This window comes from Equus quagga, chromosome 4 (genome assembly GCF_021613505.1).
Source record: "Equus quagga isolate Etosha38 chromosome 4, UCLA_HA_Equagga_1.0, whole genome shotgun sequence".
In the NCBI taxonomy this organism is placed as follows: Eukaryota; Metazoa; Chordata; class Mammalia; order Perissodactyla; family Equidae; genus Equus; species Equus quagga.
Genome location: NC_060270.1, coordinates 16,332,198 through 16,354,847, shown reverse-complemented (window position 1 = coordinate 16,354,847; position 22,650 = coordinate 16,332,198). Strand labels below are relative to the sequence as shown.

General features: G+C 42.7%; 1 protein-coding gene across 29 annotated transcripts in view; it reads left to right on the top strand.

Moving 5' to 3' along the window:
* Positions 1-22,650, top strand: part of ZBTB20 (zinc finger and BTB domain containing 20) — a 770,585-nt gene that overhangs the window by 690,774 nt on the left and 57,161 nt on the right. For 27 of the 29 annotated variants that reach the window (XM_046659181.1, XM_046659174.1, XM_046659197.1 and 24 more), the window contains 3 exons: positions 6,343-6,443; positions 14,251-14,414; positions 14,789-14,976. In XM_046659181.1, the coding sequence (XP_046515137.1) occupies positions 14,404-14,414; positions 14,789-14,976 (199 nt within the window). In that variant the 5' untranslated portion in view covers positions 6,343-6,443; positions 14,251-14,403. Of the gene's footprint in view, positions 1-6,342; positions 6,444-7,372; positions 7,454-14,250; positions 14,415-14,788; positions 14,977-22,650 lie in introns of all 29 variants that reach the window. The other 2 variants (XM_046659178.1, XM_046659204.1) reach the window with 2 other exon arrangements.

Genomic DNA, 22,650 nt, shown 5'->3' with positions numbered 1-22,650 from the left:
ATTCCTCCAGAAAACATACTCACTGCAAGGGACAAAATATAGCTAACTCTGATATAACACCAAATAACATGCTGCACCATAAATCGTGGAATCCTCGTTACAGAATTTAAAATGACCTTATAACCAGGCCCTGGGGCAGGCTTTCTGGACAGGAAGATTCCATTGTCAAACAACCTAGAGAAAGGTTTCCCATCACCAGGGATTCATTGAAACCAGAAAAATCATCATCATATGTATATGTGCATCTGTAGCTATGTATTGAGATATATATATATATATCTATGTATCTAATCTGATCCCAAAGATCTCCTATTTTAAAAACAAGAATCAACTGTACCTGATCGTGCTGAGGCTCCTGGGAGGTGCAACTCTTATTAACAGAGTTTGTCAATTGTCAAAGAGGAATCAAGAGGTCTCTATGGAGAAAATTAACATAGATTTAATGTGACAAACAGTGGAACCTTCTATTGGCAGGGCCATCCCAGGGGTCTTCAAGCCATCAGAGGTATTTCTTCTGGACATGGGTATTAACTAGTGGTTAATTAAGGAGCTAAAAATTTTTAAAGTAAAACATTTCTTCTAGCGTCAGAAAGCTGGAGCCGGGGCTCCTTATTAGTTTGGCCATGCTGCCTTTGCTGCCGTATTCATTAAACGGTCTTCTCACCAGTTACCAGAGAGGTGGCATTAGTGATGTCGGCTTGGGAATTCGTTTCAGGTAATTAGTTAAAAAGTTAAAAGTCAAATAGATTTTTTTAGTAGGTTTAATGGCTTAACAGGTTGATGAGCTACTTAATTCCCACATCTTTCTTCTCAGGGGATGCTTAGAGTTTTAAAGGACCTTAAAAATCATAAAATCCACTCCTTTCCTTACAGATGGAAAAGCTGAGCCACCTAGAGGTTAAATGACTCATCCAAGGTCATCTAGCTAGTTCTATGATTTTACTTTCTCTTTTCTTACTCTTACTGCTTTAACTCTCCCTCCTTTCTTCTCTCACCATTATTATGTGCCCCCACTACCACCACTCCAATGATTATTTCTTGGATTTACCCTTGCTTTACAAAATTTCCTGTTCCTGAAAATACGAGACGGTGGGTCTTTGCCGATTAGTAACCCCTCACTACGAATTCATCGCTACATTTGGGGCAAAGAAAGGAGGGAAGTGGAACAATTTTAAATTTACTGTGATCTTTGAGACAGCTTTCTCTACACCTGGGAATTGCTGTTAGACAATTAAGGTTAGTAAGGCTCATTGAATTTCTCAGAGGAAAGGTGTTATTTGAATTATTACCAGATAATTATTGTTAAAAATAACAATAATGTAAAAAATAGGAACTTTACATGTTAGAGACATTATCATTTTAATTTCCAGTGGGGAGGAGGAAAACCCTGGGGGATCTAGAAACTTCTTTTTTTCATACTATGCTCTATGCCAGAAACTCCTTGAATTCTGTCTAATGCCTGACGACCTGACAAACTGGCCCAGAATCAAAAGCCAGTCGTGCCCTGTGAGCTGTTAGCCAAGTTATCCAGCTTGAACTGCTCCTTCAAAAACAACCCTCGGTGGGAAGGTGCGCGTCAACCTGTGGTACTCAGACCAGTGACATCAGCATCACCCGGGAGCTTGTTAGAAATGCAGAAACACAGACTCCATCCCAGATATGCTGAATCAGAAATCCTGGGTGATTCGTTTGTTCACTAGAGTTTGAGAGACCATTATAAGATGTTCGTTCTCCTCTTCAAATAGAAAGGATCTATACATATTGGTAATTTCTGAAAGAGTTTCTTCATCTGAGGTCTGTGCTCCCGGTTCTTTCAGTGGCTCTGAACCATCATGGAAATAGCAGAAACATCTTTCTTGTGCTGAGAACACAGTGGGAACTGGAAACGCGTCCATGCTGTGTTGGAGCAGTTGTATATCCAAAAAAGCACAGATTTAGATTTAGAGAAATCTGGGTTTGAATTCTGGCCTCATTATCCACAATTTTCTAATCTTGGAGTGGTTATTTGAGCTCTCTGAGTCTCGCTTTTCCTCATCTGTAAAATGGGTATACTAACACCTACAACATGGCGTTGTTGTAGGTTTAAATGAAGACTAAAGGAAAATGTATTTACATATAAAAATTCCTTGTGTAGTCCTTAACAAAATTTAGACATCTAGTGAATGGTAGCTATCTTTATTACTATTATCTTTTTTTGTAAGCTTTAGTCATGAAGTCCCTGTGTGTCATTTTAGAATGATTTGGTGTGACTTCCAAAGAATGGGAAGGGCCATACTGAAATGAGACCTCTGCAGAAAGTTCCTTACAGTGATATGTGGCAATGTGTTACATAACAGCGCTGCTCTCTAAAAGCTTCCAAGATAACTGCAGAGACGTCAACAATAAAAGAGACTGGAATGGAAATGACCCACTGTCGCCTCTGCCTCTGACACTATCAAGAGCCTTGCCAGCTGGGTTCCAAGAGCAGATTCTTTATTACTGTGATGATGTAAGAGGCAGGGAGAACAGCTGGATTTCCAGATTCTGGGAAGAATATGTGGCCCCAGCAGCCTTGCAAAATTATCTCTTGATTTAAAAGCTGAGTACATTGGATATGGAAGTCATTGAAAAAGAATAAATCTGAAACCTCATGAAGCCATTTTCACTGAGTCCTTTTGAGAGTGTAACCACCCTTTAAGCAATAAAACATGACACACCCCACAGTAGTTCTGATTAACAGACCCTCAGGTGTGTGCTAAGGCAAGAGGGGAAATAAGAAGAAGAGGATAGGTGAAAATTGGCCGAAAAAATGAAAGGAATATTGTAGCAGCAGGACATGGGGCTGTGAAAGAGGAGTTTGATTAAAGGATGGGAAGAGTATGTCTCCATTTAATTATAAAATGCACAATTTAAATGAAATGTTAGGCATTGTTAAAATTATGTAGTTACGCAATGGATTTGTATGCTTCCAGATGATTTTTCGTGGCAATGTTGTAGACATATCGATTAGTGATTTCTTTATCATTGTAATGTGGTTGCCAGGGGGAGAAAGAGAAGGAAGCTCTGTCTGGTGAAGTGATAGCCTGTCCAGACATGTGATGGTTTAGTAAGAACTGTGAAGAGCTTTTGAGCCCAATTTGCTGTTTATGTGGCTACTGGAGTGTTGCTATTTGATGGATGTCTCAGTGCATAGCATGGCTCCACCATACTGGCCAAAAAGACTATGATTAATAGTACCAAGCCTTTCCTCTGGTGAGTAACAATGAGTAAAGCTCTCACCTGGAAGAGGCAGATAAAGTCTAGCAGGACTGTAGACTAACATTTAAGAGCTGAACTTTTCTGTCTAAGTAAAAGCTACTGAGATTCCCTGGAAAAGTCTGTTTTTCTCACCTAGGTAAACTCTATTATCCCCACGACACGTTTTGTTGGGCTTTTCATCTTTGGGTGAGAGAAAATGATGCTGTTTGAGGATGAGAATAGAGAGAAGATTAAACAATTAATGTTTCTTCTACCACAAGAGGAGAACAAGGGAAGAAAATTAGAACAGACTTGAGAGCAGTCATCTATGCATTTCTACAGGTAAATTAGTGATACAAGGAAAAAAATAAGTAAAAATTTAAACAAAGTTGGAGGATAAATGATGGGCAAAGCTGAGTGGAAAAAGGAATGTTGATGTGGCATGATAGCAAGGTTGCCAATAGCCTATGTTTCTGTGAGGTCATGAATTTAGCCATAGAATTACTGCAGCGTGTTCTTACCAGGAACCTCAGCTGAACCCACTGTTTTTCCAAAGCGTGAGAAACTCCTTCATTCTGGTTTTCGCCCTGAGTTTATCACCCCACTGGTATTTGCAACATTGTCATAATTGTTTCTGCGGGCAACCTTAGAAAGCCTTGCTTCCTTGTTCTTTGAATCCACGCTCATTTTTTAACCATCATTTAACTATAAAAAGATATTTATTAGGTTGGTTCATTAAATGAAGAAGTGAAACAAAGTTCCTTATTTTTTGAAACCCAGTATATCCTTGCAGGCCATGTACCCATGCCCTCACTCTCTCTGGTCTGGTCACTACTGATGAGTCTGCTGGGCCTGCTGGTGCCCAGCAGCGCTGAGAGCTATCTAGGGATTTGTGACCTTTTCTATCAGTTACCACTGCTCAGCCATTAACAAGGATGTGGCCTTGAGCAAGTCACTTCCCTTAATCTCCTCATCCGAAAAATGAGGGGGTTGGAGTAGATGAGCTTAAGGTCTTTCCAATTCAGGCTCAGTTTCCATGACTCTAAGCAAGAATCTTTATTCCTTTTAAATTCAGTTCAGCAGACATCAGCTGATCGCAGACCTGTGTGCGAGGCATTGCACACTAGAGGGTACACAAAGTAAAAATTGTCTCTGCCTTCCAGGAGCGTATAGAGCAGGAGACAAATTACACACAGAGTCCGTAGAATGTGCAGAGGGAGTAGTGCTCAAGGATTCGAGAAGGGCTCTTTCCCTTTGGGAAACGCTTCAGAAATGAGGTGGCATTGGGATGGCCCGTAAGGAAGCTATATGTAGACATTGGGAAAAGGGAGGAAACACAGGCAGGTGGTGGGAAAGAGTGGGCCTTTACTGCAGTGTAGAATGGACTATACACATCAGAGTAGGACATTAGAGTGGGGCTACAGTAAAGGAGCCTCAAATGCCAAACTGAGAAGTTTGACTTTAACCCAGTAAACAACGAGCCAAGGAGTGATATGTTTGGAATGGCACTTGAGAAAAATCAGTGCATCATTGGTGTAAAGAACAGGCTAGAGGTAAAGAGAATTGGAGGAAGGGAAGCCAGTGAGGAGGCTTTCACAGAAGTCCTGGCAACAGATGATAAAGGGATAAATAGGTGTTGGGATAGAAAGCAGGTGTTGATTCAGGAAACGCAGCCTGAGTAAAAACCACAGGACTTAGCAACTGATTGGAGAAGAGAAACAGAAGAAAAGAAAGACTTAAAGATGACTCCTCACTTGTAGGCCCAAGTAGCTGGAGGAAGGTGGTGTTAATGGCAGGAAATGGGAATGCTGAGGAAGGAACCTATTTTGAGGGAAAGGCAATAATTCTGTTTTAAACTTTCTGAACTAGAAGTGCGTGTGCATTATCTGATGGAGATGTGAGCTTCTCAAAGTTAGAGGCCCCATCTTATTCACCTTTTCCAGGTGCCTAAGAGATGCTAGGTAAACACATGAATGAACAAATAAGCAAATGAATTAATGAACCAATAGCCATCAGTTATTTAGAATGTGAGTCTGGAGCTCAGTAGACAAGCAACAACTAAAGATAGCAATGTGGGTGTTCTTTACGGAGAAGTGATTGTTGAGGTCAGGGAGGGTGGGTGTAGGCAAAGGCTGAGGAGGAAATCTTGAGGAATATCTACATTTAGGGAACAGGAGAAAGAAGACAAGCCAGTGAAGGAGGCAGAAAAGAGAGCTGAGAGGTAGGCAGAAAGTCAAGATCCCACAGAGTCACCATGAGAAGCGAGCAGAGTTTCAGGAATAAGAGCTCCTTGGGGCCCAATGTGGCCAAAGGGGCAAGGCCTGGGAAAACACCTCGAGGTCTGAGGTCTGAGACAGACAGTAGCTCTGTAGCCCTAAGGCTAAACTCCTCGGGGCTCGAGGATATGAAGGAAATGGAGACTTTGTAGTGAAGGGTGGAGAGAAGGCAAGAGCTCAGAAATGTGGCCAGGTCAGTGGGCATTTGAAAATAGATAAGAACTGATCACTGAAGAGAGAGACTGCAGTGGAGTCAAGAACCCTGGAAGAAGAGTCAGCTGTGGGGCCGGCCTGGTGGCACAGTGGTTAGGTTCACATGTTCCACTTTGGTGGCCTGGGGTTCACCATTTCGGAACCCGGGTGTGGACCTACACACCGCTTGTCAAGCTATGCTGTGGCAGGCGTCCCACATATAAAGTAGAAGAAGATGGGCACAGATGTTAGCTCAGTGCCAGTCTTCCTCAGAAAAAAGAGGAGGATTGGAGGAGGATGTTAGCTCAGGGCTAATCTTCCTCAAAAAGAAAAAAGAGAATCAGCTGTGACAAGGTGGAAGGACACTGCCCCTCTTCCCCCACCCTCAGCCTCCACCTCTGCTTCCAGCTCAGAACCACAAAGTCAACTCCATGTGCACTGACAGGGTGGGGTCGATGACGTCAGACCCCACGAGCAGACAGGTAGCCACGCTGAAAATGGAGCCTATTCTCCTGTCCCTGACCTGCTGGTCTCTGGTGCAAAGGTGCAGGAGCAGCCTCTCAACCAAGCCCCACAGTTCCGTCTCCATCAAAACGAATGATCACCATCACTGATTCATTTTACAGCCTTATTTTTGTTTGTTTGTTGTCTGATCCAGATGCAGCCGCTCTCTGTTCCCTGCCCCAATGAACATCTGCACTAGGCCCAAGCCTTGGAGTGACTTACCTGAAGAGTGACACCATTTATTTGGAAACTACTGTGAGTACATTATGCCTCCAGTGAAAGGCCTCTTAGTTCGCTTTATTTAATTAAAAAAAAAAAAAAAACACAATTGTAAAAGCAGATGAAATTTTAGATGGCTTCATCTCGTGGATGCAGCGAGGTAACGAGACTCAGTCCTGAGGCGCCCACGGTGGTTCTCAGCTTCCAGCCTGCAGCGCCCACCCCGTGCAGCATCCTGCCCTCCTCGCCAGTTGGCTGTGCGAAGCTGGATCTGAGCACACCTTGCAGGCGCTGGTGCTATTCTGCTTGGTCATCTGTGCCTCTACCTGAAGCAGTGGCAGCTCCAGCCCTGTTTGCCTCTCACCACCCTTCTGAGCCCCTCTGTCGAATCTCCCTGCTGCTCCTCATTTCATGCCACCCTGGTCAAATGTGAGCCAGCTTTCCTCGGCTGTGTCTGCCTGCTGTCAGCTGCAGCTCTGTGCCCACGCTGCTGCCTCTCTGCTACTCTAGGGGGCCAAGGTCCTCCCCTAGGAGCTCTGGGCTCCTTCAGACACATCTCTAAGCCATTGTATCCAGCTCAGCTCTGCCCTCTGGATGCATGGCTCCATGTACCTGGTTAGTTCCCTCCATGTCAGGCATTTATGTAGGAGAAGTACAACCCTTGCAAGGCAAGGTGCAGAAGTAAGTTGGAGTAGGAGATGATGCTTGCAGGAAAACACTGATGATATCAACTATTGATATCAACTAGATTGGTATCAACTATTCATTAATGATTGCTAAAAGCAACAGATGGATATATATTTTTTATATATATATTTTATATATTTTTATATATTTTATATAGAACTGCCAGACATTTGAATTACTTAGAGACTGTGCATGCAAAATAACTTAATTACACATTGTAAAACAAAAGCTCATTCTAGCTGTTGTATTCACACGTTTTCCCATACGGTGTGAGGCAGGTAGCGGGATGGTGTTTCACAGACATCTCTGTTACTGGAAAACGCTAAACCTGGAAGACTAGCATCCCTCTTAGGCTTCAGGTAGGACTTTCACATTCGTCTTTTCTGTCTTTGGCTATTCTGGCATAAATCAAACCCAAAGGGATGCAGCCAGAGCTTTTGTTTTGTTTTGTTTGTGTTACTTTTTACCTTTAATGCTTTCAGTCACCTGCATTGTATTTGATAGCAGTGGATGTGCAGGTGATAGGTGCGCCTGCCTGGCCAGATGGGAGATGGGGAGCATCAGAGTGTTCTGCAGTACTGACAAGTTCAAGTGATTGGGGACTAGACGTGACAGAAGGTCAAAACTCAAGTTTCTTCATCTCATGTCCATGCAAGGAACCTACTTGTATAAACACCTTCATCCATCCTTAAGTTCAAGTGCTAGGCGTGCCTTGGAAATTCCCACATCTGAGTAGTGCTCTGAGTTTTTCTCCATCACAGACTAACTGTGCTGGTGCAAGTAGCACAGCTCCACTAAGATGCAGACAGGTTTCAAAGGTCCTGTATCCTTTGGGAGAGAAAAGAATCTTGAGCACTCCTACCTTCTGTGCTGCAGACAACCTAGATCCAGACCCAGAAATCAGGACCTCAGGCTTCCTGACAATCACAGGGAAGCCCCCAGTGAATGTCTGTTCCTGCCATTGGAGTATCACCTGTGCAGGATGCCAGTGCCTGCTCTCACATTTCACAGGTCCGAGAGAGTGGACAGACTGGGTTCTAATCCTTGCAGTCTGCTTTTCAGAGACTCAGCTCCCTCATATATAAAACAGAAATAATCATAAAACTTACAGTGACTTGATAAGTGCAAAAACCAATAAGGTGAATAAAGTAGAAAAATGTAGACTGGTTACAAAAATGTGTCCCTTTCTGTGGGTTGACAGTGCCCTGCACCAAGTCTCTGAAGGTTTAGGGGTGGGTGGGGTGGGGAGGGAGCCAGTGCTAGATCTTAAGATCTCCCACTCCCACCCCACCTGGACAGCCGTGCTCAGCTGCCCTGCCTACTGACCTGGATGGTTGTGATCATTAAAAGAGATGATGTACACACAGTGTCTGGCCCAGCAGGGGTGAGCAGATTTACTCAATCAACTAAAATTTACTATGTGCCTGGTACTGTTCTAGGCACTAGAGTAATGGCAGCAAACTTAACAAAAATCCCTGTCTTATGGAGCTGACATTCAGTGTTCTTCCCCTGTAAAGGACAAATAGACAAAATAGGAACATGGACACTAAGGCAGGACTGATTTCATTTTCTTTTGCTGTGTCTTTCCTTCCAGAAAGTAAAGTAGAGAGGGAAGGGGTGAAGGGAGGGGGCAGGGAAAGAGCAGGTATGTGATTCGTCTCCCTCCACCCCCGACACAGCCACAAAACCCCAGAACCATCCTCTGCCCTGATTGGTGGCCCAGAAGGCTGATCTCTCTGGACTGCATTACTCAGGCTCTCTTCTTCTCTGGCTTCCCTTTGGATTTGGCCAAAAGGAGACATCAGCTAGAGACAGGAGAGTGAAAGGGGAGTAGGGCCACAGCATTTATTAGTCCAGCCCACCCCCCACCCCCAACTCCAGTTCTGACTGGACTTAGAGAACACCACTCATTTCCTTGCTCCTTGAGTTTAACCGTTTAAAGCTGAGATTAAGAGCTTTCCACTACTGCTAGTCCCTGCTGCCACACCATCTCCCGAGGGTCCCTTAACCTTTTCTGTCCCTCCAGTCTAGAGTCCCTTCACTAAACTCTCTTCAGGTCAAACCTTTGAGAGTGCCATCTGTTTCTTGCCAGGATCTGACTGATACAGTGAGGGAGAAATACACTGAAAAACATTATAAATCAGCCTTGCCCAGAAGGTTAAAAAAAAATTGAGAGAATAAAATGTTTTAATCACAAAAGCATCATAAATGGATCTGAAACATTAGACCGAGTAGTGAAAGGAGATGTTGTAAGAAGACGTGATCAGCCAGAGTGTCGAAGGTTGGTTTCAGTGAAGAGACCGTAGTGTTCAGGCATGATGGGCTTCTATAGGCCAAGTGTGGCTGGCTTGACCTCAGCTTGGAGAGGAGCTCTTGGCAGAGGAGCAGCACTGACAAACACGCAAACAGAAAGAAGGTGTCAAGAGGGTCATATGGTAAGATCAAAGCATAGAAGAAGGGATTGCTTATCCTAGCACTCTTTCTGCCTTTGCTGCAATTATAATCCATTTGCCCCTGCTCAAATCTAGATATTAAAAAGATTACTAAATAAAGAAAGTGCCTCCTTATAGCTGAAATGAAAAAAACCACATAACTGATGCTCTCTGTGAAGAGAGCTCCCAGCGTTGGGCACTGACCATGTGCCATCACTGTGCCGATCACTTGACATGAATTATCTCATTTGATCTTCACATCAGCGCTAGAGGGTGGGTATTATTTCCATTTTACAGACAAGGAAACTGAGGCCCAGAGAAATAGAGTAATCTGCCTAGGGCACACAGCTTCCAGATGGTGGAGCTCAGTTCTACCACCAACCCCCAGTGGGGTAGTTTGCTACCACCTCTTCTTTGTCCCCCTCCCCAAACACTCTACTAAACCTTTTCTGTGTATTATTGGGAAGGAGAGTAAGAAAATGGTTGTCACTCCAAAAAGATCCAGGGGGAGGGACATCATTGTTCTAAATTATCATGATCCAATGACTAAGTAATTATTTATCAAAAGGAGGTTCTGACTAATTCTTTCCTATCCAACCAGGCGAGTAAGTGAAAGGCATGTTAATGTGCAGGAGAGGGTGGGAGCCCAGCGAAGAGAGAAAATTGGGAGAGGGAAATAGAAGAGAGCACTCTCGTCTCAACAGCCCCTGGAGCCTGATAAGAGCTTACACAGATAAAATATTTATTTTCCATATGTTGCAGAAAGCATTGCCATCACTGTATGTGTGCAATATGTGCGAAGAAGTGTGAAATATATACATCAAATGCCACTGGTTAATTTCCATGCATTTAACATGCTTATTACCTACCATCTCATCAATATGTTTTAATGCATCTTTCTTTCCACATGCAATATGGTCTACTAAGGAAAGTGCCAACATCATCCACAACCTTACTCACTGCTATGTTTCAGCCCAAAACTTGTTGCCAGGGCCAGCACAATGAGAGTTAAAAGCCAGTAGGTCCTGCAGGCTAACTGAGCCGCCAGTCACCTTAAAACGCCTTCCTGGTTCTTGAAGCAGCCTTTTTCTCTTCACAGAAATGTTTGCAGTGGGGAGATGAAAATGTTTTTGTTCTCTTTGGACAATCGGGAGATATTCAGTCAGAATGTCAGAACTGACCGTTGAAAGGCAGGTGCCTACGGCCACAGTTTTGTTTTGTTTTTTGAATGCGGAACTCCACCAATGTCGCGGGAGGAAGTGCACAATGATTGGTCTGTTTCTCTGTGGAAGTGTTCAGGGTACACCCAGTTTTGCTTTGCATATATTTACAAAACATCTGCCCTTTTCTCCTTCTGAAATCCTTCCCCCTCACCAGCCCCCTTGCCCCTTTCTCCCGGTTTCTTTCTTTGTTGTTGTTGGCTTGTCTAACTTTTTCGTTGGAGCTTTCATTTTCCGGTTGAGGGGCGACTTCATCAGAGTGTATAATTTTAACATTGAGGGAGGGAGGGAGAGAGGGAGAAACAGAGAGAGAAAGAGAGAGAGAGAACAAGAACTGAAAAGAAAGAGGCTGACCAGCCAGCGCTTGGCAAACCAACCTTTGGCATGGTGACCAGGAGGAAGGTTCTGGTCTGGTTGGGAGTTTGCCTCTCTGAAATGCTGCGTGGCCTCGGCCGGTGTGCTGCTGCCCTCTAAAGGCTCCAGGGAGAAAGGCATGGCCACAGAGGCTTGGCCAGCCGCCCTCAGATGTGCCATGTTTATATAGCTCTTTTTACACAACTGAAGAAGGTATTTTCGATTAATTACTACACGACTTGCTCTTTCCTCCTTAATAAACTATGGACTACGAAAGTGTGGTCAAAATAACAGCACCTGTGCATGTCTACAGACTGCACAGACTGGTCGGTTTTAGTATTTCTCAGCTCCGGGAAAAGGAGTCGAAGAGAACTATAAGCGTAAGACGGGAATTGCTTCTAAGGACAGTGAGCGGCTCTTTGTTATCTGTGCAATTGGGAAACAGGCCAGTGGTATAAGGACAAGTAAAATGATATTAGGCAAATGAGGGTGTGAACCAGAAGGTTGAGTTTTCAGTATTTTCTGTTCATAGAGGTGATTCCAATGCTTCTGTGCTACGAATGTTCTCCAAAGGTGATCCTCAAGACGACAAACAGGAGGGTGTGGTGCAAGATGTCAGGTAGGAAGCAAGATCAAATCTAGGGAAGGAAGCAAGGGCATTTATATAAAGAACAAGACAATTTTCGCAACATTAAATATAAAAGAGTAACGTTGGTCGTTTGACCATGCTCGTGTTTGAAAGAGGGCTTCCTTAATTTCCTGAGGTTCGCAGCTAGAGCTAGCCTAGGCCTTGTCTGTGAGCATCCGAGAGAAATATTTTTTCTAAGTGATATCTGTCATTCACGTTTCATCCTGATATTTAAATGACTCAGGAAGAAGTAGTCTAGCTTTCATGAGCAAAATGGCCCTATTCTTATCCAATGCCCTTCATGGATTCAGAGGAAAAGCATCCAGTCAAGGTAGATTTCATTGCTGCATAAAGAGCAGGAAATTTAATTGGGATTCAGACTACGACTATTCTCAAAACATACTTTAATTTGAGCTCTATTCCATTCCATCAACAAACATATATTGAATGAGAGCTTTGTCTAAGCCACCCAGCTTAACGCTATGCACTAGATGGCAAGACTGGTAGGGTAGAAACCAGGCTTGTTTTGTGCCCTAAACCCATGCTGACCCATCCTAGGACATAATAAGTATTGGTGAAATGAATACATGAATAAATGAATGGTAGGGGGAAGGAGGAAGGGAAAACGAACACAGGGAATTAAAAAATAACTAGTACATTTCCTTACCCTCAGAGAGTTTACAGTCTCATGGAATGGATAAGCACATAAACAACCATTACTGAAACAAACTTTAGTGAGTAAAATAAGAGAAGTAAAAAGTATTTGGAGATTTCAGAGAAAGGTGGGAGGGAGGAGAATTTCAGAGAGAGAGAGAGCAAGAGAGAAGTTCTCTCTGGTAGAGAGGAATCAAGGCAGTTACAGGATGGAGACAACATTTAGTAAATATAAAAGATAAGTATGATTTCAACAGTTAGAGTTGAAAAAACGGGCATTCAAAGCAAGGGAAATAACCTGAGCAACGATGTAGAGCTAAGGCTGTAGACTCCCCGGGATGTTCTGGGAATACTCAAGAAATCTGAGAGTCCAGTGTGGCCAATATGCTCTAGCTAGGCTAGAGCAGATACAGAACTCAGCTTGAGCGTCGGGCTCCTGTGATCATCTCAGATTTGGTGGATACAAAGAAGTAGGACTAGAGGAGTCAGGGAGGATAGAGAACTAGAAAGCCAACAACAGTCTAAATAGGAAGCGTTAAGGGGATAGTAGTGGAAAGGGAAAGGAAATATTGATATGAACAACACGACGGAAGCAGGAGTGTCAGGACTTGACGAACTGGATTTATGGCAGGGAATGTGTATGACCTTGAGGTTTCCCATCTGATGACGAACCTGGTGACAGACAACAGTGATAGAAATAGGGACCTTAGAGGAGACATTGGTTTTTGTAGAAAAAGGAGCTGGGCTTTAGAGACTTCGATCTTGGATACTTTCTTAAACTGACAACCAGAAACCAGCTCCTTGGATCCAGGTCCACATAGACACTCAAAATTTAGGGGTTAGTTCCGTAGTCATGGACTCAACAAACAGTTGGGAAAGCATTGTAATTTGTTGCTTCTCTTATATTGGCTTCCTCCATACCAAAAAATATGTCCGAAAGCTTCTCCTCTATTTTCGTCTTTCGATGCCATCTCTGCCTCCTGCCCTCTGAAAAAGCAGATTTGATTTCACAACCTGTTGGACCAGAAGCACAGCATGCTAATCATAACACCATATTCTGCGAGGGCAGATTTAACTACCCAGTATAGCAAATTTCAACACAAAATACTCTGTATAACAAGTCCATTGCCATGCTTGTAGAAGCAAGGAAAACACGGAAACAAATCTACTCACAACAAATTCTGTACCACACATAATCTTCTACCAAAAAATAAAATAAAATACTTTCTCTGGTCACCAGACACACAGTGATAGAAAAAGGCACAGAGCCAAGGAGTTTGGGGAGAATGTTCAAGGTGTGACTAATAATCCAGTTTGGCCGGGGCCTCCAGTCCATGCAGTATAAACTAAATATTTATCCATTTCTATCAGTTGCATTGTCCTAGGGAGAGGAGACTGGAGCTGACCAATAGCTCAGCTCTTTGGCTTCCCATTCCTGACCCCAAATAACAATTGGCAACAATTGCCTTCTAATTCTCTTTACCCATCTCTTCCTCACATCCTAGACACGCAATCATACTCCTGTACTCCAGGATCGTGCACTAAAGCAAAAACTAAAGGGAATCTTAAGCTTTGGATGAGTAAAGAGTTGGAATAGAGGATCTCTGTGTGACACCTCCCCTCTCCCTACTGGAATCGAAGCTCTTCTTTGTACTTTTCATTTGCTACTTTAACAAAAACTTCCGTCACTACCCCCTCTCGTCGGTACAGCCTGAAAATTTAGATTGTGATTTGAAATTATGTGTTGATCTAAAATGAAATCTAATAACAGCAAGAAAGTTGAATGTTCCATGATGTGTTCCATGAATAGAAACTTAAAGCTGGAAGGAACCTTTAAGGCCTTCTAATGCAAGCCCTTTATTTTACAGATGAGGAAACTGAAGCCCAGAGAGGTGAAGTGAGGTGCCCAAGGCCACACAGCAAGTTAGAGGCACAGCTAGTACCATAGCTCAAGTCTCCTGACTCCCAGTCCAGTGCTCCTCCCATTACTCCACGGGTCCTGTCTCTAAGCTTCCTGACAAATGCTAGAACGGTAAACCTCCACTAGTATTTTTCCAGACCATGTTAAAACTCTTAAGGGGGAAAAAAAAGGATGCTTTCTTGGATAATGTCAGCCATACGTAGCTCAAGCTGTCTAAAGTTCTGGGACAGGGTCTTTTTATGCAGCCAGCAGAGTCCAAATGTGGTGCTGTTTGCTTGGCCCATATGCTTTCATGTGTTCCCAGTTAGGCCATTACTGGAGGGAAAAAACAAGAATCAGCTTGTTTTAAAACAAGGGACATACTGGACTCCCTCCCATCCCCCCTCAGAAAAAAAAAAAAATCAAGTTATCTTTAACAGATTCTAAAAATGCCTTTTCCCAAATATGCAGTCAGTTCCTTCAAAGGGCCCTTTGTTTATTTTCAGGAAGAAACCCAAGACAGCTGAAAACCAGAAGGCATCTGAGGAGAATGAGATTACTCAGCCGGGTGGATCCAGCGCCAAGCCGGGCCTTCCCTGCCTGAACTTTGAAGCTGTTTTGTCTCCAGACCCAGCCCTCATCCACTCAACACATTCACTGACAAACTCTCACGCTCACACCGGGTCATCTGATTGTGAGTACACCAGTAAGGTGATGGTGTCTTCGCCGTGCCTGGAGCATGCTCCTCCCCTGGGTTCTGGCTTTTTTGCATTCAGAGCAAGCTGTTTCCATTTGGTCTTCTCAAGTAGCCAAAAGTAACTTGCCACCATTTTGACTCAGCCAACGTCCGTATTTTCAAAACTAGAATGTATTTTAAAACGATGGGACCAACCATTTGGCCTCAAAAGACTGATTAATGACACAAACCACATTCTCTTTCATAACATTAATTCAAAAAAAGAAGTTGTGTCGCTGCTTTCTAATTATTCTTTTGTCCCCGTGATCTGAATAACGGCACTTCCACCATGACTAAATTGAACAACCAAATATGGACCTCAAAAGGCCAGTTAGACACAAGGAAACATCCATTTTGAAATTACATAACACAAGTCAGCTTTGCATTAGTTATTGGAGTCTCATGCAGCTTGGCTGAATTTCTGTCTTTCCAGTTTTTAATTTATTTTGAAGTGGTTAAAGGATAGCATAAATTTACAGAAGAAAAGAGAATGGCTTCCAAGAATTCAGAAGCCACCCAGACTTCACGTAGCCAATAAGAATTCAGGTTAAAAATATTTTTTAATTAAAAAAACTGCCTACAGGCTAAATTTGGAAATGGGCAGCTTAATGAGATCGTCGCTATTGAAATCACTCCATTGCTGTTTATTTTTGCTGTCTTCTCACTAATCTGGGAGTCACTTCTTCAAATTCTATTTTAAGAAAGTTGATAAATCACGTTTAGGAGATTGTTTTCTGTTTCTGAAACGTAACCCAATACCTCAGAGAGAAAAAACACGTATGTTGACAAAGGAAAGGAATGGAATAACTTTGGGGTACAATTGTAAAGAATATTCCTTTTAGTCTTGAGATACCCAACAACTATTCTGAACTGATCTCCATAGAGGATGTCTTGTAACAGGCAAAGTTGGCGTATTCTTCTTTAGAATGAGTAAGATAAGACCAAGAAAGTTTTATTTTCAAAAAGGATCCATTTTTCCTGTCCACGAAGACAAAAATTATTAATTAGGAAATGAGATTCTAAATGTCCTATTGTTATTATTCTGACAAAACAAATGTAGAACTCTGCAAAGAGGGCAAGAGGTGAATGAGTTGGGGAGATTCCATTCTCTGCTTGCTTCATCATAATCGTCTCTAGATAAAAGGACAAGACCTAAGGGTTGGGGTTGGGGTGAAGGGAGTTTGTTCTGCTCGTGGCTGGGCTGAGACCACACTCCAGCTGTCACTAGAAAGTGAAAAGAGAAGTAACAAGATCAAAATCTCTACAGCCCGTGTGATTTGTACAAAGTTGCTGCTTCCATAGGGAAACCTGGGGGTCAGAAGCCAGGACTGTGTTCTGTGGACTGTCGTAATAGTAACATCCTTGGCCCTTGTTGCCTAGCAATCTCCAGCCTAATAGTAATTACAGGAAGAATTGGAAAGTAACATGGCCCAGTGCCCATAGACATGTGCACACTATCCCTATCTACCAGGAAGGTAGCCTGTTCCTGCGGAGAAGGGCCTGGAGCCCCTGCACACAGAGCTTCGTCGCCTGGCTTTCTGCCACACCTTATGGGGAAGATTGCATAGAATGGCCTTAGCCCAGAAATCCCCTGTTGCAGCAAAATCAGTCTTTTCCTGAATAGTAAAAGCCCTGAGCTTCATTTATTGTACTTTACCATGAGCATCCTCCCACCAGGCCCTGGGGTTAGCGTGGAATATGTACAAAGAACTGTACAAGCATGGTGCCGATACACGGCTCCTTGGTGACCCGGAGGAAGCCAGTGGATCTGAGCTCAGTGTCTGAATGCAGTTGGAAGGAGAACAAATAGGGAAGAGAAACCTAATCTCCAGCTGTTTAGAAAGTCATTTTGATTTTGCCATTAAGACGTGTTAGTCTTCTCAGCCCCAACCTGTTGTTTAAATTGATTATACTTTTCTCCAAATATATTTGGATTGTAGTTTGTCCTGATTTGAGCCTACACTTAGAAGAAAATTGTTTTTAGGAAAGATTCACAGAAATCTGTCCATTTGGAGATTGCTTGAGAGAAGACAGGAAAGAGGTTTATTTTAAGCTGTTAAAATTTTTGGATGCTCTTCTTGCATTCAAGAGGATTTTTTTTTTTTTTTTTTACTTTCAAATGTCATTCTTACCATAGATTAATTTAAAAGCCTAATTTCTTTAAGGTAAAATATTCAGTTCCTATTTAGAACTAGCAGATTTGGGGCATTTAAAAATAGTGCCCTTGACTTGCTAGTCTCTTTAACTTCAGAAACATTCCACCAGTGTATGGTGTTCTGAGCTTTCACAAGTGCCTGAGTTTTTATAGCACCTTTTCATTTGTCATGTGTTTTGCAAAATTATTCTTAGTCGTGCCTTATTGCCCATTTCCTGTCAGTCATTATATTTCTTCCCAATTTACAGATGAGAAAACTGAGAAAATTGACACCCAGATAGAGGAATGACATGCTCAGTAGTTAAGTCACTCAGACACTGAGGGGTATTTACGGATTTGCTGTCACTGTGAGCAGCCTGGATGCTCTGTTCCAAGCCCAGAGATGTCACTACTGGCTCTAAAGGGGCATTTTGAAAATGTGCAACCACTCCTATTGGTGACTAGGTAATAAAACACAATGAGGAAGCAACCCCACAAAGGCAGCGTCAGCTCTGCATAGGAACTGAGGAGGGCGTGTAAGCCACAGTATGTTGCATGTAAAGGGCACAGACCACGTCTGACCCCATAAATTCTCAGTTGACCATCCAACCTGCTGAGCCACTTCAAATCTGGCAAAAGATCCCAGTCGTGGTCAACACAAGAAGGAATATGGTTGAGAAATGCTTTCCTTTGTGAGACGATGAGGTTAAGATTGCTACTGAACTGTGTGCTGCTCTGCACCAACAATTTCCTTTTAGCAATATTCCCCCGTTATCTCCTAGCTTGTCACCTCTTCACCGTTTCTAAAAATCTAGCGGTAAACAAACTCAGACAATGATAACAGGAGGCATTAAGATGAGTTTCGGAATGCAAAGGCGACAAAACCCCTAGGTGTTTGACACAGTAGTTACCCACTGAACGGGATAAGGGTGAGCTGAGCCGAGCTCTCCCGTCACATGCTGACACAGGACTCAATCAAATCAGGAGAGCCGATGAGGCTGTCCCGTGAGAAGCCCTTCTCGCGGACTATGAAGCTACAGCAGAGCACAGACATGTAACATATGATAGATGCGACCAGAACTTTTTCTTGCATATTTCTCCCATTTTGTTTTCCCCCAAATAAGGCTCCCCTTGAAGAGAGAAGGGATTCTCCCCGCTTTGGCATCCTCCCTACCTATGGCTGTAGATCTACCTTTTCTTTTGTAGGAAGCTGACTTCCGTGGTTACTTACCCTCCCGTGTTTTGCTCTGGCCTCATCAGCCTATCTCATTTTTTGTGTCCTTGCCAAGACACACTTACACTTTAGCAGTTTTTATTTATTTTTAATTTAACCTTTACTCCTCACCAAACTGTTGTGTGGGTGGGTTTAACTTTAGCTCTGTAGGTAGCATGACTGCTGCAGCTGCACACCGTCGAGGAGACCGGGGGCTCTGCCCTCTCTCTGTCTTGCCATCCGCCTTCATCGGCCTTCCCCCTCCCAGCCCTTTGCTTCACCCGTCCAAGTCCCCGAGATTAAAAATTTTAGTACACTTGGTTCAGTTTGAACTTTTCAAGCAATTTTTCAGAGAACAAAACAAAGAGGATTTTTTTTATGGCAAACTCCATTAATGCCACATTAAGGCTGACGTTTTAATTACCCCAAAGTCAGGAAATGCAAAGTTCAGGTTCCCACAGCAACAGAAACCGTCCCCTTGAGTGCCCGTACCACAGCCAAGTCTTTCATTCCTTGACTGCACAACACCCGGCCTGGGGACGTTGTTTTTTGTCCACCTATGTGGAAAGGAGCTCAGCTTTTATCCTTTGTTTTTTCCTGTAACTACAGTTGAGGATATGGGTCTTTAGCTTCCCTCCCCAAACTGTCTATATGTATTATCCTGGAACGGAAGACGATTAGATCTCTACATGTGCACACGGACAGAATTAAAGTTGCTGTGGGAACATTAACTCTGATTTCCGGACTTCCGTGCCAGTCACATTTAAACCATAATGTTGTAATTTTTGGCATGTAATAAATGTGCATTTCATGTACACAGACAGAAAGAAGCATAAAATGTATTTTAAAGAGCAATTAATTACTAACTTTGTGATTAAAAAACATTTGGTGCATGTTCCTTCCCATTTAGCATCAGCTGCTGGTCTTAGCCAGGCCTAATAGATGACATACTGTGTCTCATCCTGTATCTCAGATGTACTTACTGTATGTTCCTGCTCTTCTAGATAATTAATTCCTTAGTAAAGCTGCAGGGGGAAAACAAAATGGAAGGAATATGCAAGCATGTAAATAGGGTAAAGGATATTTTGAAGGAAATGATTCATTCCTGCAAATAAACCTCTTAGTCCCTGACAAAGAGCCAGAAATCTGCTAAGTGGGTGTAGACAAAGGTTTCTGGCCACCTTAGAGCATCTGGTCCAGGCCATAAGAACAACTTGAAAGAAGACTTCCCCCGAATTCTGGGCACGCCCAATGCGGGAAGGATTTTGCTATGTAATAACTTTTCAGGCTTAAGGCTTAAAAAGTTACTTGACTCTGTCACAACTTTTCAGTTTATGTTCAACCTGGAACAGAAAAATTGTAGGGAGTCAGGTAAGATATGGGTTTTGCCAAAGCACCCCCGATTTGGAAAGTAGTGTTTTGTTCTTCCTTTAGCTTTGAATCTTGTTGACTTATTTGTGTTGGAGAAGGAAGGGTTTGTTTCAAAAGAACTGTTTAAACAAGTTTGCGAGTAAGAGGAATTGGTAGCAGTACTCTAAGGTACGGTGTTTAAAAACTCAAATACTGCAGCAGTTATTCGAAACTGGGTGAGATGGAATTTTGACTGAAAGGATGTGTGGCTTAAATGCTCATGTAAAGCTTTAAGGTTTTAAACTTGAAGGGGAACACGCTCATGAAGAATTTGAACCTCTGTTCTTGCTTTTGTGCACGATCACTCCTGTCATGTATTGCTTTCCGTGCAGTGTGGCGGCGTATGGTATTTAAACTTTCAGAAAGATGCTTCGGTTTTTCCAGGGCTCTGATTTGCCTTCACTCGGGCTGTCTGTATGTGTGAATGTATGTCTGTATGAGTGAAGATTGCTCAAGCGAGTCTGAAGGTCTCTGGCAAATTTGACTGCGTGTTCAGAAAGTTTCCAATCGGAAAGCTGATTCAGTGTAAAACCTTCCAAAAACTTCCTGAGGCACCTGTTCGCATGAAAAGATTGGATTTCTGCTGGAGGTGCTCAGAAGGCAGTGTTTATAACTGAAGATCTCTGGAGTGCCAAAAAAAATGAAAAACATTTTGGCCCCGAAAAAACCTCCATAAATGTTCAAAATGTATAATCAAACAAAAGCTTCATTTGGATTCAAATGCATGTATCTCAGCAGATGTGTCTGAACGAACTGGAATCCCACAGGAGCAGCTGAACTGGATTTTGGTATGTCTTGATAACTGAAAGAGTTATTCTTAGACTTTGGAAGGACAAAAATGGTCCATCTGTGAAGAACCGTAATAGAGACATGGCAAAAAACAGCATCCTCTGAAAGAGTTTATTTATGGAATTTAGGACAAGTTGGACAATCCTGAAAACATTTTGGGGTCACACTAATTTGCTGAAGAAATATAGCCAAAAAATGGGGTGGAATAAGCAACCACAGATAGTTATTACCCTATGGCTTGCTATTCGTTTTCTAACAGATTCCATGTCAGTGAAACAGTAAATAGAGCATCTTTGGTAGAACTAAGTGTTCTCATTGTCCCCAAAGTGTCCTACATTCTCTTTATTCTACTTCCGATAAAGAATTCTATATTTACATTTTCATTGCTAACACTTGAAACTGTTTTCTGCTATTTCATTAACCAAGTAAACCTCTTACCTATTAAGTGTGGATTCATTTCTTTAAAGATAGTATTTCCCTTTTTAGAAAGTCACCTTTCTGCCTGAGTTAATTGATACACAGTCTCTTTGGAATTGTTTTTATTGCCTTGGATGCCCTCTTATTTAGAGGTTTCAGTGTTTAGTCCAGCGCTTAGACATTGGAAGGCCAGTTAATTTTTTTATTTGTTCTTCTTTCCCGGAGGTTCCACTTTGTATATCTGGGGACACATTTATTTTTAAAAATCATATTTCTTAGAGTTTCATGTCATCATCTACCTCTTTTTTTAAAATTGTCCCTTTTTTTAATAAACCTTGCCCTCTCCCTACAATGCTAAGTTAATTGGATGTCTTCCATGGCCCCTTGATGCAGTAATTTCTGGTAGTCACTCTTGCCTCATTCATTCATGCATTCTTTCATTCAGTCATTCAGCGAATGTAATTGAACCCATGCTTCTGCCAAGTCCTCAGCTAGGACTAAGGGCAAAGGTATAAACAAGATGCCATCCCTCACTTTAGGAACTCAGAGTCCTCCCAAACACTTTACTAAGCTTGTAACCCTGTAAAGGGGCCATAAAAATGCAGTGTTAAGGTGTTCAACGATGAACAAAAAGCTACCGCGCTCCTAAGGAGGGAGCTGAAGCAGTAGGAAGGGCTTCGCAGGGAAGGGGACATTAGACCTGGATCATGAGGAAGAAATGTGTGTGAAGTAGAAGAGGGAGGGTGTGGCATTCCAGTCAGAAGGAACAGAAGCAGAGCCGCAGAGGCACAGAAAGAGCACGGTGTTCTCAGAAAACAAAGCGGTTCAATTACGGTACTCAGACCTTCTGATGCCTCATTTTAATCATGGAATGGTTTATATTTGAGTACCATTGCCATCATTAAAATTCAGCTGGGCTGAACCGTATGTCCCTTTTAGAGACATTTGCTTTCCAAATAAATAATAAAGCAAGACGCCCATTTATTTCCTAACGGGCAAAAACTGTCCTTATTTCCATGCAGTCAGTAGAGGTAGGAAAGTATTCTGAGGGACCTGCTGATAACTTATTGATGAGCAGATTTCAAAATAGCTTTTCTTGATGAGAAAGGTGCATTCTTGGAGCCACAGAGTCACCTCTCAGTGTCATGCTGGAACTCTTCTCATTGACTCGTAGTCTCCCAGATTCTAGCAATCTGTCCTCTTAAGAAGTCCTCCCAGGTCCCTTGGCAAATCTGGTCTCGTGGCCCATTGCCTCGAGTTATGCCAGGCCATATTGCTCTCCCGGATATTGCATGAATGTGCTTATGATTGTCCACACAGAATTGTTACGACCAACTGCTGGTTTTCAGGGCTCTATTCTTCATCTTGCCATCTCATCTCTTGCTGGAGGACATCTTTAATTCTTATCTGCAGCTGCTAGTGACAGTTTCATATGTGCTTCCTCTGCTCGTGGCAAATTCCCTTATATAAAATTAGTGTTCCTCCGTATCTGCCAGGGCTTCTCACATCCTGACTTTAAAAAATAAATAAATAACGCATGCATGACTTCCCTTGGAGATGTATCATTCAGGATCATGTGAGAGCATTCATAAAGATTCTACGAATTCCTTGCTTTAAGGAAATTTGAAGTCAGATCCTTCTACAAACTACCTCACACAAGGTACCATAG